The 20,063-nt window shown below is 34.6% G+C and overlaps 1 protein-coding gene across 1 annotated transcript in view; it reads left to right on the plus strand.

Annotated features, from left to right (window-relative positions):
• Positions 1–20,063, plus strand: part of LOC136031421 (uncharacterized) — an 85,831-nt gene that overhangs the window by 32,410 nt on the left and 33,358 nt on the right. Inside the window, exons 3-4 of the mRNA XM_065710989.1 lie at positions 6,571–6,859; positions 14,461–14,528. Of these exons, the coding sequence (XP_065567061.1) occupies positions 6,571–6,859; positions 14,461–14,528 (357 nt within the window). The remainder of the gene's footprint in view (positions 1–6,570; positions 6,860–14,460; positions 14,529–20,063) is intronic.

Consider the following 20,063-nt stretch of genomic DNA (forward strand, 5'->3'; position numbering starts at 1 on the left):
GGGGAGGAAGCCTTGTTGCCCTCCTATTTTTTGGTTAGTTAAAAAGGCAACTAGAACTTTTAATTTTTTACGAATGTTTTTATTAGCAAAAGATATATGTAACTTATAAATTAGGTTACTTAACGAACTTTTGTATTCTTATGTTTTTATTAAAATATATGAGGGGGTTCACCCCTTCGTCAGTACCTCGCTTTTTACACTAAAGTTTAAATTTTTTCCCAGGTCATTAAGAATGACCCCTGAATCACAAAAGCCGTAGAATAAATAGTTGAAATTACTAAAAATACTTTAGCGTAAAGAGCGAAGTATTAGGAGGAGGTGAGCCCCTCATATGCGTAATAATCTCTGTTCGTTTTAAGTTTTAATGCTGCTCCTTACTTCCAGTTGAAAAAAAAAATCATATTTATTTTTTCATTGTTTTTTTTTTAAATAATGGTAGAAAATCCTGCGCTGCCTTCATGAAAATTTTCTTCCCCCATGACAAATTCCTCGATGGAAAGTTCCCCCAACCCTCCCCCTTATCAAACCCTCCCCCCAGCCAAAAAATCCCCCTGAAAACGTCTTTACACTTCCCAATAACTATTACTATATGTAAGCTCTGGTCAAAGTTTGTAACTTGTAGCCCCTCCCACGGGAACTGTGGGGGAGTAAGTGGTCTCCAAAGACATAGTTATAAGGTTTTTCGACTACGCTGAATAAAATGGCTATCTCAGAATTTTGATCCATTGACTTTGGGAAAATGATTAGCGTGGGAGGGGCCTAGGTGCCATCCAATTTTTTGATCACTTAAAAAGGGCACTAGAACTTTTCATTTCCGTTAAAATAAGTCCTCTCGCAACATTCTAGGACCACTGGGTCGATACGATCACCCGTGGGAAAAAAAAAATAAAAATAAAAAAAATAAATAAATAAACACGCATCCGTGATGGCAAAAAATACAAAATTCCACATTTTTGTAGATAGGAACTTGAAACTTCTACAATAGGGTTCTCTGATACACTGAATCTGATTATATGATTTTCTTTAAGATTCTATGATTTTTAGGGGGTGTTTCCTCCTATTTTCCAAAAAAGGCAAATTTTCTCAGGCTCGTAACTTTTGATGGGTAGGACTATAACTTGCTCTAACTTATACCTTTAAAATCAGCATTAAAATGCAATTCTTTTGATATAGCTGTTGGTATCAAAATTCCATTTTTTAGAGTTTTGGTTACTATTGAGCCGGGTCGCTCCTTACTACAGTTCGTTACTGTGTCAAGAAGTGGCACCAACAGGCTCGGTGAGGTAAAAGCATGACACTTGTCACAGAACAAGTGGCAGTCATACACCAGGTTATACACCAGGCGGCGGAGAGTGGTAGCGTCTTGGTTTGTCATGTCTACATCCGGGTTTTAATATAAATTTTCTACTTTTCAAGAATCTTTTTGGTCTTTTTATACTACATATAGGAATTATTGTTAGGCATATTATTGTGTGCAGCGAAAAAGGACACGTCATTTTTAGGACGACTTCATTACTGATCTTGCGTTCTTCTGAATTGTTTATTTCTGAATTCCTTAGTCATTCAACAATGAACGTTTGACTGCAATATACGCCATGACTTTCAAATTTTTCCAATTTTAAACGTCGTTTAATTATCGTTGCACAGCTTCTTATATTTTTTTTTTCTCTTTTGTTTGTTTGCTATCCTTCTTACAGCTGTCAGCAGATAATTTTGATTGATTGTCCCTTTTAACCTGATAGATACACTTTTTTTTGTATTTTTGCGCTAAAAGCACCATACATAAGGTTATGTACTTTGTTTTTGTTTGTTTATTTCTTTTGTAGAAACACACAAACAAAATAAAACCCGTAAGATACTGCACAATGCAACATCATCACAATAAATATATTCAGAGGAACTTTTCTTCTTTTTACGCTTCTGTAACAGAAAAGTTTTCTAATTTCCATCTCTGATTGCTACTTAGCTAAAGACAACTAATAATGAAAAAAAAAATCAAAGTGGTATAATTTCTACGCAAAACAAATACAGTTTTCCTAAAATGTCTAGTCATTTTCTCTTTAGCTCTTTTTTCCTCTGCAAAAAAAAAAGAAAAATAGAAAAAAAAAGACAGAGCGGTGAGTACCAAAATACAAAGTTGAAAAATGCCCTTTAAAAAGTTGGAAATTTCCGGTAAAAAGGGAAGATCCTTGGAATTCCAAAATTATTTTTTACAAATTTGTGTAGTCTAGATTTTTATCAATGTATCAACATTTTCCATTTCTTAACGCAGTCAATGATAAACTTTTTTCTTTGAAACTGTTCATTTGCGAGAATTGTGGTATTTTCTCGACATTTCTTAGAGGATTTATTTGTGAATCCTATTAAATAATGTTGTTCATAATTTTGGGACCTTTTCTAGGGACACAATTCACAAAAAGTAGGAGGACGAGGATTCATTCGGTTTTTAAGGAAGATATAAAAACATGTTTTCCTAAACCTAGGGGGAGGGGATATTTTTTAAAATATTTGTAATCAAAACATTAAAAAAGTGAGTTTTCATGAAAATCTAGAGGGTGGGTTGCCCCCCCCACCCACTGGTACCTCTAACATTGTAGCAGTGGCTGCATGGGTCTTGTTGCACATACTTCAATCTGGATTTTTTTTAATGAGCCTTCTCTCAATACTCTGCGATCATTGGCTCGCCACGATCTTTCTTAAAAAAGACAAAAAAATGCACATCCATTATCAACTTTCTCAGAAAAAGTGCAAAATTTGTGTTTTTGCATACATGAACCTGAAGCCCCTGATATACAGTTCGCGAAAATGCTGAATTTGGTGGTGTATCCTTCCTGTAGAGAACCCCCTTTTGGGGTTGCTTTCCCCCTTGTTATAAAACTATGTGAACTTTCTTCGTTAATAACTTCTGATGACTAACTTTAACCCTACTGAATATTTCACATTTGGATTCATCGTGAAAAGCATTTTTATGTTTATATTTTTATAAAAATTATGTTTTCAGAATTTTGGCTACTGTTGGAACGGGTCGCTCTTCTCTTACAGTTCCTAAAAACGAAGTGTTTGACTGGAACTGCATAGACACAAATACTTGGCCAGACATGTGATAGATGTAGAAGCCTACATGGATATGTATTATAATGCTGCTTTAAAAACACAAGATTTCATAGATGTTCACACTCATAATAAAAAGTTTACCGGATGACTTCGTCAGGGGTGGGGGGGGGATTCTCAATCCCCAAAAATGTTTGTTTTCGGGCGTAGCTTCTTCTAATTTTGTTATTGACACTAAGCTCCAAGAGCCATTCTCCCTACCCATTTCCTGTTTCTGTGGTTCTCGTACTGAATGATTCCTCATGTGACACTGCCTTCCAATTTAAGAAATTAAATGAAGAGAAAAAGTCTAAACAGCGAACAATTACGCAACTATATTTCAGATGTTTTGGTTTCTCAAACAAATGCCCTTCTCTACGAAAAAATAAAACAAAAGCAAAATAAGGAAAAAAATTAAGAGGAAGTACAGTAGGGTGCAAGGCAGTATCAAGGATTGTTGTTAGTGGGAGGGGTTGCACAAAAACTTTACGAAACGCATCAAACATTTGTTTATATGTATTTTGTTACTTTTTAACGATTTGGACATTTCCTTTTTTTTGGGGGGGGGGGGGCAAACCCAGGCTGTCTCTCTGGATAAGGCCTTGGTAAGAAGTAAATCAAATGAACAAAAGCCTAGCATCTAAAATAAATATTCTACAGCAAGAGAGAAAATAAAGATAGCTGTTGAAACTCATCCGTGTAATTAGAAAGAACCTTCTGATATCCCTCCCCAAAGATTTTACTGTGTGGATCTATGAATGTGACATCTTGGTAAATAGATTTTGATAATGACTTTTTAATTTGAGTTCAAAAACTTCTATGATAAATTTCAGTCTCGGTAAAGATACCCAGACTATGTAAAGAATAATGAATCTCTGAAACCACTAAGTTTCCGGTTTTGGCTATAATCAAAATTCCTTAACTATAAAAAGCACAGCAATTGCAACATAAAGAATTCAGAGAAAATAATTCCGTCACAAAGTGCCCTCAGTCGCTGTCAAAAACCGGAATTCCTGCTTCCATAAAAGGAAGGACATATTCTTTTCACATCTTTTCTCTGCTTAGCATACAAGTGGAGAGACGAATAAAAACAAACTTGTGATGACAATCTAGAATTTACACAGGCATGGCCGCCACCAGGAGATGCCATGGGGCCAAGACCGTATTCAGGGGGATGTTTAAGGAATTTTACCTCCCCGAAATGTTTGTCCGACTCGTAAAAACATGACACAAATACATTAAACACATTTTTGATCCGTTTTCTAAAGTTTTATGTAACTCCCCTGAAAGAATACCTCCTCCTCCCGAACAAAAACTTGGATACAGCCATGTATAAGGCACTGGTCCCCTGTGAACGAAGAAGAAATTAGACAGAAGAATAAAAAGGGGAAAAATGAGAAAAACGAAGCTACTGGTACCACTTGCCCCTTTCTTTCCCTTATAAATTTTCTAGTGGTAGTCATGTACGCCAGAGCTTAATCTGGGACAGGAAAGGCGTGACTGTAAAATTGTCAAAACGTAAAGAGTGACATGAAAATATGGATGCATTCATAAAAATTATTAATACTTTTTTAGAGGGGTTAGGAGTGGGCCTGAAACGCTGCTTTGTTGAACCAACTAATAAATGACGTACCATTAAAAAAACGAAACGCCCCTTTCTCCAGAGCCTTAATTTAACCTTTGAGCTTATTTTTCTAATTGTCGTGCTAAGATCCAATATAAGAACTTTGTTTGTACTTAATTAAAATGTGTGTCTAATGAGTAAAACTAAAATTTTGAGGTGCCTAACAACGTGACTTGTCACTTTTACTAACACTTGTTCAGGTAGCAACCATGGCCGGAGTCGTGAACTACCGACGTGCGGTACTTTTATGATACGGTAAATAAAACAGTCTTCGTCCTTTGAAACATACGCCACATGGATAGTGCGCTCAAGGGAGGCCAATTAAAGGTATCCAATAACTACAACCAAGTAAAGGGGTACCTTCTAGGCAGGGTTGGACAACCTTTCTATCTTTTTATGTCAAAGTCTGTGATTTTTTTTTTCTGTGCTGTATACGTTTGTTTATATGCCAACCGACATTTGAGATCCTATAGGTAATATTACTTCGGTATCTTTTGATTAATATAATAATCTTTTTAATTGATCTAAAACCACAAAATGTAGTAATAATTTCTATATTTTTAAAAAATCTTTTCAAAATGGGTTATAAACTAGAGTTTTTTCTCAAGAATCTGTTAATACAAGTGAAGAAAGAGGGAGGGGGTATGATTGGGTTTTGCATAAAATAGATATCAAATTCATCTAAGTTATAAAGTCATAAATGAAAAAGTCGTCAAGTTGAGGAAAACGAGTTAAAAGGTCAAGTTATGTAAAGCCCAATCGTTTTTGCGCCCCTAGTTTTCACTTATATTCATGGATTCTCGAGGGAAAAAAAACGGTATTCTTCAGTCCATTTTGAAAACGAGTTTAAAAAAGAATTATATGCATTATTTTCGACTTCCTAGTCTTCTCTAAGACAAAAATTTATCTTATCTAAGATTCGATCCTACAGTCGGGGTCGAGTAATGTTACTGCTGCGTTATCAAGTCTTATTATACTAATGTTTATTTTATATTTTTTGCTGTGCTCAATCAACCATTTATGTTGTTTTATTTATACAAGGGAAATCATTTAAGGGGGGATTTTATTATTTTTTATTATTGTATTATTATTGAATTTTATTATTGCACTGTCGTCGGGAGTGCATAGGCCTATATGATAAAATTTGGAAGTAATTCAGAGTTCGGAAGTGGTCAAAAAAACGATGCACGAATTTAACAAATTTATGTGACAAACAAAAGAAAACGAGAATATATATATATATATATATATATATATATATATATATATATATATATATATATATATACATGTATAGATATATATATATATATAAATATATATATATATATATATATATATATATATATATATATATATATATGTGTATATATATATATATACATGTATATATATATATGTATATATGTATGTATATATATATATATATATATATATATATATATATATATATATATATATATATATATATATATATATATATATATATATATATATGTATAATATATATATATATTCATATATATATATATATATATATATATATATATATATATATATATATATATATATATATATATTCATATGTATATATATATATATATATATACATATATATATATATATATATATATATATATATATATATATATATATATATATATATATATATATATATATATATATATATATATATATATGATGGGAGGTAGGAAAATATTACAAAGCGTATCATTTCGTTTCAAATTAGCTACATGATCTTTTTGTGGTGACACAAACTTTTAAGCAGACAGATATGAAGCTTTGGAGCATTAGCTGTAGCCTATAAATACTTTAATGGATCTATTCAATTACAGAGCTACTACAGAGTTTACAGGATGGCCTACTCCTAACACTACAGCAACACTTCGTTCTACTACACCTATTCCAGTGCCGATTTCTTTTGTTGAACTAACTACAATGACGACAACCTTACGACCGATGACAACTACCCTTCCTCCTGTTCCTCGTGTGAATGGCACGTGTATCGATTCATGCAAAATTGCGGCGTCTCTTCGTGTCGTAAATGGAATTGACTGGTCAGGAGAGCTTGCGAATCCTCTAACCTCCGAATATAGAAGTACGGCAACCTTTTTCAAAGTTCAGGTAATATTTTTAAACCTTAAATAACTTAAATTCAGTGATTATTGCTCCTCTAAGTTTAAATGGTGAATTTTGAGAAATATTTTAGGAAATATACCTTCGGCTACATCCACTTGGAAGGATCTTTAGATCCACTTAGAAGGGTCCCTGTAATCCTGCAAGCTGGTATCTCAGATTCTGCCTCCTGCGAAATCTTAGACTGTATGCACCTATTAACATCAAGTAATTTAAAGTATATTGGTCAGGGCTGTATCCTTGATTTTTCCTTGGGGAGGGAGTACACAAAAAAACGCCATTTTTTTACGTTTTTATGAGTCGGACACAAATTGGGAGGGGGGGGTGAAAGCCCTAAATCCCCAGGAGTTAGCCTTGTATTGGTATTTAAGGTGACAACAACCAACATATGTATTTAGAAATGTTGCTCAAACTAACGACCGAACAAATTGGACAACTCAGGCTAAAGCTGTTGAAACATACCAAATCATCCCAGGCTAAGCCATAGAATCTTAAGTATTTGCCCCCCCCCCCCCACTCCCATTCCCAATCAGGTGATTGTTCTATATGTCCTAGTAAAAATACACGAAGGTGACAATTGTTCCAAACAAATTTAAAAGTAAATTAAATCAGATCTGCAAATCTTCGTTGAAAAGAAAATTGCTTCCAGCTCCCAAAATTGCATAATTTCTTTTTTTTTCCAAACCGCAACGTACGGCAGTTAATTGTTGCATCTTCATTAGAAATATGTCTTTTATCGGTAATCAACAAGACAAAGGAATACCAATCGACGGATCGGACGTTATCTGCTAATAATTCATAATGCTCAAGCGATATAAGTAATCTCTAAGCAACTATTTAGTTTACTATTTATCATCCAAAACTCTATGAATTATTTTACTTCGAAACCCATATCATTACTTGAATAATGTTCGTAACGCCTAAGCGTTGCGAAAAATCGTCTACTGCCTCCCAAATAAATTTGTCTACAACCCTGCCTTGAGAATGTGCATTTTAGTTTGATGTTCACAAGATTTACTCTGTCGACCAAATCCAGCAATGTTATCATGATCGTGGTTTAATTGACTGGAAAAAGTATCATAGATCATGGTTGGAGCGGTAGCTGCAACCTAGTAGAGCGAACCACAGCCCATAGTAACCAAAAGTTAAAAAACGTATTTTGAAAAAGACTGCCTGGTTAAAAAAAAAGGCAGCTGACTCTGACTCAGTAATGGTAACTATTATTTCGGTTCACGTAAAAGTAAAAGTTTATTGCGAAAAGAAATGTATGGTGATTTCGAAAAAAAGGCCTGAACCCCTCGAAAATGATGTATGATGAAAATGAAAGAGTACCATTGGAATCAGCATGGTCGAAAACTTTGTACAGAAAAATTACAGTCCCCCTCTTTAAACAACAGGGAAAATCACTTTTTCTTGCATCGGTAGCACTGATCTCTCTCCAGTTTTCTTTTCTTTTCTTTTTTCAGCAGGCCTAGCAGGCTACCAGAACATCATAGAGAGATGCTAAATCTCTCATTCAAAAGCTATTTCGCATATCTACGTGCTTTTTATACGTTCCACTATCTGCAAGTGCCATATGACACTAAAATGACACTTTTGTTGCCATATCTCAAGGGGTGGCACTAGCAAGCTACCAGGACATCGTAGATAGATTTTTATAGCTCATATGAAAGATATTGCTCTCTACATTCTTCCTTTAAATTCCTCCATCTACAAGTTCCAAATGGCATAAAAAACGGCATTTTTTGTGTCGTGTCTCAAGTGGAAAAGCTGGGGCTAGTGGGCTACCAGAAGTTTTAGAGTGATGTTTAATGGCCAATTTGAAAACTTTTGCTCATATGTACATGCTTTTAATCAATTCTACCGTTCGTAAATGAGATATAGCACTGAAAACAGCACTTTTGGCGAAACTTCCTAAGTAGAAGATCTTGGAAGTATAAAACGGTGTCATTGTAATAAGTATGGTCCAAAACAATTAACCGGAGGTTTGCAAGAACAACTCCCGCATGTTCCTCCTCCAGGCCCCATTAATAAGCAACGCAATGAAAGTCCTACAAACACCAATATGTTAAATTACGTATGAGAGGCGTGTTATGTTAGTATAAAAAAAACTAATTTTTTTAGCTGAAAGTAAGGAGCGACATTAAAACTTAAAACGAACAGAAATTACTCCGTATATGAAATGGGTTGTCCCCTCCGCAATCCCTCGCTGTTTACGCTAAAGCTTTTAATTGTTTTAAAAAGTAGAATTGTGGCAAAGAGTCAAACTTTAGCGTAAAGAGCGAGGGATTGCGGAGGGGACAACCCATTTCAAATACGGAGTAATTTCTGTTCGTAGTTTTAATGTCGCTCCTTACTTTCAGCTAAAAAAATTAGTTTTTTTTCATTTAATTTCTGAACGTTTTTTAATTAATGCATGTTTGGTTTTGGCTCTCCGCACATAAATTATTAAAATTAAATTTGTATATTAATTCTTTTTTGGCTAAATGGCTTTCTCTTAGTTTTGATCAGAAGATTTTGAGAAATAAGGGGTGGAGAAGGAGGCCTAGTTGCCCTCCAATTTTTCGGTTACTTGAAAAGGCAACTAGAACTTTTAATTTTTAGCGAACGTTTTTATTAGTAAAAAATATACGTAACTTAAGAATTAACTTACGTAACAAACTTTCATAACCTTATATTTTTATTATGTATACGAGGGGGTTTGTACCCTCGTTAATACCTTGCTCTTTACACTAAATCATAAGTTTTGTCCCAATTCTTTAAGAATGACCCCTGAATCAGAAAGGCCGTAGAATAAATAGTTGAAATTACTAAAAATACTTTAGCATAAAGAGCGAGGTATTTATCTCCTCCTAAATACCTCGCTCTTTATGCTAAAGTATTATTAGAACCCCTCATATTCGTAATAATATCTGTTCGTTTTAAGTTTCAATGCTACTCCTTCCTTTCATTTGAAAAAAGTTTTCATGTTTATTTTTCATTGTTTTCTTATAGTAATGCTAGAAAATCCTGCGCCCTTTTCATTGAATTTTTCTTCCCCCATGACAGATTCCTCCAAGGAAAGATCCTCCAACATAGCCCCCTCTCCTCAGCCCCGTCCCCAAACAAAATAAAATCCCCCTGAAAACGTCTGTACACTTCCCAATAACCATTACTATATGTAAACACTGGTCAAAGTTTGTAACTTGTAGCCCCTCCCCCAGGGATTGTGGGGGAGTAAGTCATCCCCAAAGACACAGTTATTATGGTTTTCGACTATGCCGAACAAAATGGCTATCTCAAAATTAAAATTTTGATCCGTTGACTTTGGGAAAAATTGAGCGTGGGAGGGGGTCTAGATGCCCTCCAATTTTTTTGGTCACTTAAAAAGTGCACTAGAACTTTTCATTTCCGTTAGAATGAGCCCTCTTGCGACATTCTAGGACCACTTGGTCGATACGATGTCCCCTGGGAAAAAGAAAAACAAAAAACAAAAAAAAAACAAACAAATAAACACGCACCCGTGATTTGTCTTCTGGCAAAAAATACAAAATTCCGCATTTGTGTAGATAGGAGCTTGAAACTTTTACAGTGGGGTTCTCTGATGCGCTGAATCTGATGGTGTCATTTTGATGGTGTTTTTAAGATCCTACGACTTTTAGGGGTTTTCCCTATTTTCTTGAATAAGGCAAATTTTCTCAGGCTCGTAACTTTTGATGGGTAAGACTAAACTTGATGAAACTTATATATTTAAAATCAGCATTAAAATGCGATTCTTTTGATTTAGCTATTGATATCAAAATTCAATTTTTTAGAGTTTTGGTTACTATTGAGCCGGGTCGCTCCTTACTACAGTTCGTTACCACGAACTGTTTGACAGTGCTGGATTTCAAATTAGACCATCATGCGTTCGATTCCAGCTTCGATTTTTTTTTTTTTTCAATCATGGTTGGTCCCTTCTTGTAATTACTTTTCAGATAATCCACTATTTCAGCAAATGTGATGCACTCATTTTGTAAAGCATATTCTGGGAAGGCTCATTTTAACCCTATTACTCATATCTACGTGCTTTTTATCAATTTTACTATCCATAAGTGCCATACAGCACCAAAAACGGTGCTTTTGGTGCCATTTGTTTGGCGGAAGAGTTTGGAAGTATAAAACTGTACCCTTGCAGCAGTTATGGTGCAAAGCCCTTAACTGGAGTTTTATAAGAGCCCCTCATATACTCCCCCTCCAAACCCTCTTAGTAAGTTTCATAAATCGTCTACTCATCTTAAAAGTAAAAGATTATTGCGAAAAGAAATAAACTAAAACTAAAAACTTTCCAACTAAAAATCTACCAAAAACTAAGCTTCAATGATCAACAGTTTTAAATTGATTCTTCAAACTTCACTCTGCGATGAAGCCTATGTGCTAGTTCTTTTGGTGGTTATTGAGGGGAAGTGGCGTAATTGCTCCCTTAGTTTTTTACTCCTGCCTAGGTTTTGAAAAACACCTTTTTTGGTCATTTCATTGGAAAAGGGACTTTTTTTTTCATTTACAAAAAATGGGGAAAAAACCGAAAGTGCACTTTGTGGGTATGTGCTATCAAGTCAAATTTATATAATTCATTAACTATAAATATAGGTTTTTAAATGAGCCCTTAAACACCTCTCTTTTTTTAGAGTAGCCTTCTAGTTTCTGCTAGTCGGTAGATGATTCATAAAGCCCTGTCATCATTATGGCTTTTTCATGCGGGATTGTTTGCAGTATTTTCTAGAGGTGTCTTATCTCCCCTAGATCGGTGATAATTAGGAATTATATTAAGAATAAGTTTTCAACTGAAACTAAGGAGTACATTAAAACTTGCAACCACCATACATTATTCGATATAAATAAAAAAGATCATGGCAGCGCTGTTTCTCCGTTAAATTTTAATCAAAAACGAATAAAGATTGATTTTTTAAAAAAAAACTAAGTTTTTCCGAGGGAAGTAAAGAGCGAAGTTGAAACTTAAAACGGACAAACACTATTACTTCATAGCCTATCTAATATATATCAATAAAACTAGTGCAAATAAAACAACTAATTAGGTTTCCCTTTGCTTTTAGGATTTTAGAAAACTAGCGCTTTACTGAAAACACAAAATAATACAGGAGTTTTGGTACAGTAAAAGCAAACCAATTAAGGATACTTTTTACAGAATAAAAGTATTATCAATCCCTGTTAGGATCAATCCCTTTTAAGATAAAGCAACAATCCAGTTTAGGATGTGTTGCTTTGTTGTTGTTTTTTACGTTTAATTAGGCATCACTTCTGCACAATGGCTCAGTTCAATGACTGGTTCTCGTTTTGTTTCTGAAAAGGAATAGGCTACCATGATTAGTTGGTACACAAGTTCGAAGTAAAGCTAAATTATGCCTAATCCCTAGTTGTGAAACTGAATCAAAAACATTCTCTTTCAATTGCGGGTTTGTCACCGTACTACGAAAGGTCATACCTGCATTCCAATGTAATAAACCTGAGATGTGAACATCCTACCCCTATTTCGGAGTTCTTGATTTTTACGCAGCTATTTCACAATCAGGTTCCTATTTTGTTTCTTGTCAGGGCAAGGGTGCGGGTAGTTTGTTGAAAGTGGACAGTTCTTCCTCCTAGTCAATTCATTGCTCCTCGCAACATTCTATAAAGCGAAGGAAAGGCTTAGTTTTGAGAGAAGACTGAAAATCCTCCCTCCCGCTGGTCAGTTGTTCCTCCTTCCAAATAAGAATCATTCGCTACGCCCTGGAATGAGGACCCCTGGAAAAAAAAACAAATAAACACGTATCTGTGATTTTTCTTTTGACAAAAATTGTGAAATTTCACATTTTTGCAGATATGAAATATGAGTTACCTCTACTGTTGGGTTCTTTGATAGGCTGAATCTGATGGTGTAAATTCTATGAACTCAAGGGAGTTTTCCCTCTTTTTTAAAAAATCAGACAAATATTTGGGATCAGCATAATAAACCAATTCTTCAGAAGTATCTGTTGGTATCAGAATTCCGTTTTTTAGAGTTTTGGTTACTACTGAGCGGGGTCGCTCCTTACTTACAGTTTGTTACCACGAAATGTTTGATTACCCTTCAAAATCAAAACAGAAATCATTGAAATATTGGTCGTTTTTTCTGCATTACCAATAGTATTGTATTCGTAAAACTTTACAGTTTCATGAAATATAGGCTAATTAAACAAAAAGAAAAAAGTTTTTCAGCTAAAGTATAGAGCAAGCTTAAAACTTAAAGCAAATACGAATTGCTCTGTATACAAGGGGGACAGCCGCCCTTCTTAACACCTTGCTAATTCGACAAAAGTTTTTTAGTGCTTTGAAAAATCTTTTTCTCCAAATTTTCTTAAATATTTGGAAAAAAATCAAGCTTCACAGTCAAGAGTAAGGAGCTAATGAGAAGAGAGCCCCTTTATACAAAGAATAATCCATTCAAATAGGTTCCAAATCTGGTCCTTGCTTTCAGTTGAAAAGCTCTTTTTTTTATTTAATTTCTGATTGTTTTCCAAATCATATCCAGGCCTAACCAAGATATACTTTGAGGTACATGTCCCATAAATCCCAATTTAGGTGCTTTTAAAATGTGTAAATTAATTGTTATATGTTAATTAATACCGTTCTACGTTTAAATTTGCAATTTCAATTTTGGATAAAATTTGAATATACTTAAAAATCGGCAACGAGTAGTAATATTGGTGGAAATTTTTTGTTAATCTTACTACTAAAGAATTTTGGTTGGATGAAAAGGAGTATTATTGTTTGTATGGATGGAAATTCTGGATTGATCTTGAGACCGTTGATCTTGTACATAACTGAAAAACATTTTAATTAATTTTTACTCCCCCTAAATATTTCAACATTTATTTGAAGCCTCATGAAAAGTAAGCAGTCTGTCCATTAAAATGCATTTTAGTAGGAATCTACCCTACCCCCACCTAAACAATGAATCACCCCCCCTCCCTCATTATAGATTTGCAATTAAAGATCACCAAATGTAGCCTAATTTCATTACAAAGAAAGCAAATCAACTTGGTTGAATCCAGTACTGCTACCGTGTGGCATTACTTCTTTTGTAACTGGGAAGCCTAAAATATAGTTATTGATGCTTTTAAATCAATTGGCTTCTAAGGATTTTGCATTGATTACAAAGTCGTCCTCTTCGGGGGTAAAGTCGTAGTTTGGCGCCCTAAACCACATAAGGAGGCATTGTACCTCCTGTTAAAATACTCATTGTCCACCCAGTAAAATTGTCAGTTGTGAACGAAAATAAAATCTCTGAAAAACTCGTTAAACAATATTTTGTTTAATCCCCCTGCAGCTCGCTAGCTGCTCCTCCCCCTAGAAAAATCCCTGCTTGTATCTATGTCCCCTTATGTGCATTTTTGGCAAACATATAGTTTTCATTGGATCTCAGTGACAGTAGCCTTTGTAACTCTCTGTTGTATACCATTATTTACTTTGTTTTACCATTATTTACACCATTATTTACCATGTACTTTGTTATATCATTGTTTACATTGTTTTACTTTGCCTCCGTCAATTTTACTGTAAAGTTTTTTACTCTAATTCATTTTTTTCTTCAGCTTGATGGTGTTTATAGGTCAAGTGCATTGGCCCAATATTACAGAGGGATTGATATTGAAGGCTTCAGGTAATTTTGTTTTAATTACTATTTGTTCTCTATTTTAGTTAATTGATTTTTGGTTCCCCTGCCGTGTTTGTTTTAACAATGTGTAATTCAAGACCTGGTCAAAACCACGACTCAATGTCGTAATTATGGCTTGGCTAATTTGTTTATAAATTTAGTGTAACATTTTTTTAAGCAACAAGAATTGGGCAATGCAGTCATAAAACTGCTCTTGAATTGAACCGTTAATTTAAAGATGTTTGTTAATTGGAATATTTACACAAACTGCTTACTATAATGTCAATTTAACTTGAATTCAGGCCAAGTTCGAGTTGAGAAAAGCTTGGGCGATATACCTTGGAAGGTCTCGAAATAACTCGATTTAGTTGATTGAAATAAAGCTCGAACTCAAATGCCATGTGACGTGGGACTCGATCCAAGGGCCATAGCATGAGAAAGCACTAAAACAAAAGCAAAACAATTCAAAGTATACACTAGAAAAATAAAATAAGTTTATGCTGTACCAGTGTCAACGCAAAACAGGCCAAATACTCCAAAACAAACTGACGCCTTGTGTTCATTGGGATTTTCAGGCAATGTCACCCGTGCTTTTTTAGTTTTTCAGGCAAGCCCAGTCTCCTTTAGTACTTTTTAAGACTCAAAAAGGCAAATCAGGCACATTTGAAATCACTTTTTTCAGAAGTGTTTGTTTTTGATGAATAAAAAGCTGTTTTTACTCGGCCCACTTCACCTGAAAAAGCCATAATGAAGACAGGGCTTAACTTACTTGGCGATTAATTCAAAAGATTATTTTTCTTATGATATTTTCCCAATAAACGACATTTTGTCTCTGTCAACGTCGCTTCATATCTATAAGGTATGAATCCCCCCAGGTTGTGGTTTTCTGGGTGGCTTTGAACCACATCTCTGTATAAGATTAAAAAGAAAAATACGTTACTTTTTAATTGAAAGTAAAGGGCTATAATAAAACTTGCAACAGAAATGAAATGTTCTGTATATAATGGGGTCTTTTCCCCTCCTTGACCCCGCAATTCTGTCCCCTAAATCTGCTGAATGTATATTTGAATACAAAATAATTTTTGACTACAATAAATAATGTTTTAGAGCATTAACCTACCACCAAGATTGAGTGTTTGATTAGTGGGCGTCCCCTCATAAGCCGGATAATTTTGGTTGACTGTAACCCCGGGTTGGGTTTACAGTTTATCGCTCTTTACTTACGTTTGAAAAGCACTTTTTGATCTCATTTCTTTTTTTAATAATATAGGCTACATAGGTTTTCTCCAAATATACTCGAGAATACCCCATCGCTGCCATTCTTTAAAAATAAATTTTGGCGTTCCCCCATCAACCCCCATCAATGCTTCGAGAAAAGTAACGCTTTTAGTGTATTTTCTTTTCAAAATAAAAGGGAATTTTTGTAAATAAACCATCTTTTCGGTAGTAAAAGGGCTTACGTCACCCCCCCCCCTGTGTCCATAACGCAAGCTTCGTCCTATATTCGTCTATGTAATGTATTCTTCCTAATGAGAAGAGGTCGGATTTTAAATAGTCAATCATCTGAATAGTCGTTCAATTTCTCTTAAGCACTTCTCATAGAAAACATTTTCGCTTAAGAAGCTTGTTTGAGGTCCTAGATATCTCCTCCCCATAAATGAATACGCCGGCCTCGATCATAATTTATCTGATGTGAAACTATACGGTAGTTTTTTGGTGTTATTTTATTGCGTGAGCATCCTATCATAGCAGTTTTTTTTTTATGGACTGTGTGTATTGTTAAGGATGGAGGGTATACCGCACGCTAGTGTAGCTTCTGGGACTGTGAGGCCGTATAGACACTCTTGGTTCTAGAATTTCCACTCAATAGCAGTTGGGTCTCATTCTGTCTAAAATGCTAGAAATCGGCGCTTTACTGTGCCGCCATCTCTTTCGTTATTTAAAAACAGGAGTAGATATTTAAATTTCCGTTCGAGAGACCCCTCTTTCAGTAGTCTACTATTAATGGTTTAATACCATCACCCTTGAGGAAAAAATTTGCGCGTGACCATTCTTCTCTGGAGAAATAGAAAATTCCATTTTTTTGTAGATAGAGGTTTCACGATTATAATAGATGTTCTAACCCCTGTTCTAAAATTTTGCCAATTTTTATATGCTGGTAGAATTGATGGAAAAATTCCAAAATAATGAATCATAGATATTGAGTATTTATAACAATTGTAGGTTCTATTGTTGCATATATTGTAAACTTTTTTTCAAATTCTGATTTCTTTTGATCGCGTTTTGATAACAGTTTGTTACTACGAATTGTTTGATCAAGGCTTTCTTAAATTTGAGAGAGGCCACCAATTCCTCCTTTAATTATAGTATTTAATTAATATATTTCATTCCTCCTTATCGCATTAAATTATCAATTTTGTATTATAATTAGACTTATTGTATTGAGTTAAATATTAAATTACGAATTATCGTATTAAACCTTATTGCATTTAATTCCTCCTTTAGTTAACCAAGTTTAATTATATTATAATGGTACCTTATAATCAATAAATTTTATTATAATTAATAAGTTTAGCTATACTACCTTAAAAAGTAAACCCCTTCAAATATTCTTAAGGGAGGGGTCAGTCTGAAATCTTGAAAGTCATTTTAAGGTCATCATTTTGAAGATTTCCAAAGGGAGTTTTTCGAACAAATCTATTTACAGGGAGTCCTTCTCGAAAATTATGTAAATTTTCGTAGGTTCATAATTTTTGACGATGAATTTTAAAATTTAACATAAATATTTGGAACCACCATAAGAAGCTGCTCTTCTTATGAATATGTTATTATAGAAATTCCTTGTCTCAGAGTTTCGGTTACTATTAGTACGAGCTGTTCCTTACTTACAGTTTGCTGCTTAAAAGTGTTCTTACTATAAAATTACAAAAGATGTATCCCATCCTCAAATGAGGTATTTAGGTTGTTCAATTCTTGGACAAAAAAAATAGCTGTTTAATGCAGAAAACACTAAAATCTATAAGAAGACCCTGAAATATACAGATAAATTTTAATACTTAACGCTGGGCATGCAGGATCCCCCTCCGCCGTCGTTAAGTTAGGTAATTTTGAAGACCACACTGCCTTTCTGTGGCGATAACTAAAAGTTCGAATTGGGAAAAATCCATTTATTAGACAGTGAGATAATTCACAAAAATACAGGATATTTTGGTCTCATGTACAGTGACTGTCATCAGCAGAAATACTGCTATATGTGACCAGAAATTCAGAATTTTTGCTGTTGACGGCCATTGTACATGCGACCGAAATATCCAGTATTTTTGTGAATTATCACAGTCCAGTAAAAGTATTTATCACTATTCGAACTTTTATTTATCTCCGTCCATAGCATGTTCCTATCGTATGGCCAAGCAATATGCTATGTAAAATAGGCTCGTGTTTCTGACATTTTCAGTTTGTTCAGTTTGGTCAAGGGCTACTTAGCAGAGAAAATCATTCTACATCTGAATAGTTATATATTTCTCATTCTCAGTGCAACAAGGTTTGTTTGCGAGGATTTTTTTCAGCGCATTCTGTGTACGGTCTCCTTTTTCCTAATTCTAGCGTTATATCCTACTCTTGTGTTCCCAGTTTCGGTCGATTAGTTTCAACTGTGCTTAGTTATGTTCCACTATTTGTAATAGTTTGTATAAGTATGTTCAATGTTTTACCAATGTTTTTTCCTTAATCACTAATAAACCCTACATATGCTGTGCTTTATTGTGGCAAAAATCAAAACGAGCATGGCATCAAATGTTTCTTTCTTTTTCTTCGGGGTAAATTCACTAAGCTTCCGACTACCTGAACAGATGATTCGCTAACTAGTCCCCAACTCAATATAGTGGCAGGATATTGAAATCATAAACATCCTGCGAAAGGATTGCAGATAGATGGCAGGATGGGCTAAGACCCTCACGTACAAGGAATTCAGGTTCATTGAAGAAAAATTTAAGGTGTGTGGGGAAATATGTCAATGGAGGAGAATCTAGTTTTTAAGAGAGTCTATAAAACTTTGACGCTTCCTATCTGGCTATGCTAGTCGGGAATGACTACATCACGTGACAAAATCTAATTTCACATAAAAAAATGGACTGGAAAATTTACCACTCCCAGTCTAAAGGTACAGGTTTCGCACCAAAAATCAGAAAAACGTGCATACGGTTCTGAGCTAATTCCAATTTACTTCTGTGCATAATAACCTTCAAAATTTTGCCTTAGTGCTCTTAAAATGGTTTTATGCTTAAACTTAGTCTTCTATGAAATAGCCCAATTGTTCACCTTCATCTATGGCACGTTTCATTTTTTTGTTCAATCCATGAAGTAATTTCAGGAATATTTAGTGGATATGAAAGCACATCAACCTTTAACAGTAAGTGTGCGTACAGGGCTATTTGTGGTACAACCGTGGTTTTTAAACACTTTTTTCCGGCTTCTAAATAATATGTAATTAGCTGTAACTATTGGGATCCCTTAAAACGAGCCTCGAAGGTCTTTGTTATGTTGTGATTACAAAGCTTATCGCATAATATTGGTGAACTCCTTATGTTTGTCATTGTTAGGGGCAATGCCACACAACTGCCTCTGGTTATTATTTCCAAATCTATGAAGGATGTGTCAATAGGGGTTTTGATCGAGATATAGCCTTTATCAGGAGTGGCTGAGCTGCGGCTAACGAGACATCAGTTACGGGTTCAGGGGGGCTGAAGGACCCCACCAACATTTGTTCCAACCCCCTCATTCCTGTTTTTTTCTTTTTTTTAGAATAAATTTGTCATTTTGGTAAATTATTGGCACCTTTGTCACATTGGGCCTTCTCTAAGATTGTGTTTTAGATCCACCCTTGTGAGTCACACATACCCTATTGATTTTAAACAGGTCGACAAAATTCGTGTCACTAACCCCGCGTGGAATATAGCTTTTTGCAATCAATTGCAAGTGGCTTTCGCCACTAAGAGTCAGTGAAAACTACTGGATTTGAAAAAATAGGTTTTATTGGCTGTAAATGACCAATTGCAATCTATTTTTGCAGGCGGGACTGTTCTGGATATTTAAGAAGAATTATATGAAATGATTCATATTTTCATGTTTGATAAGCAGACTATGCTATAAAAGATCCTCCAAAGACAAGTTGTTGAAACGCTGCTTTATGCTCTAAATTTTAAGTTAAAATTTAAATTTAACAAAACTCAAAGCTGCACAACCTAATTGAAATTACAATCCATCCACCCCATATATTTAAATTACCGTTTGACCCATCATTATCCTAATTAAATGTCCTTTGTGATTCAGGGATCACTCTTAAAGAATTGGACAATATTCGAACTTTAGCCTAAAAAGCGATGTATTGACGAGGGGGCAAAGCCCTCATATACGTAATGATTTCAGTTCGCTTTAAGCTTTAATGTTGCTCCTTATTTTGTTGAAAAATACTTTTTTTGTTTAATCTTGCAAAAGAGCACATCCAAGCAGCACTATGACGGGCCATTTAGGGTTTAAAACTGG

This window comes from Artemia franciscana, chromosome 9, assembly GCF_032884065.1.
Source record: "Artemia franciscana chromosome 9, ASM3288406v1, whole genome shotgun sequence".
Classification (NCBI taxonomy): Eukaryota; Metazoa; Arthropoda; class Branchiopoda; order Anostraca; family Artemiidae; genus Artemia; species Artemia franciscana.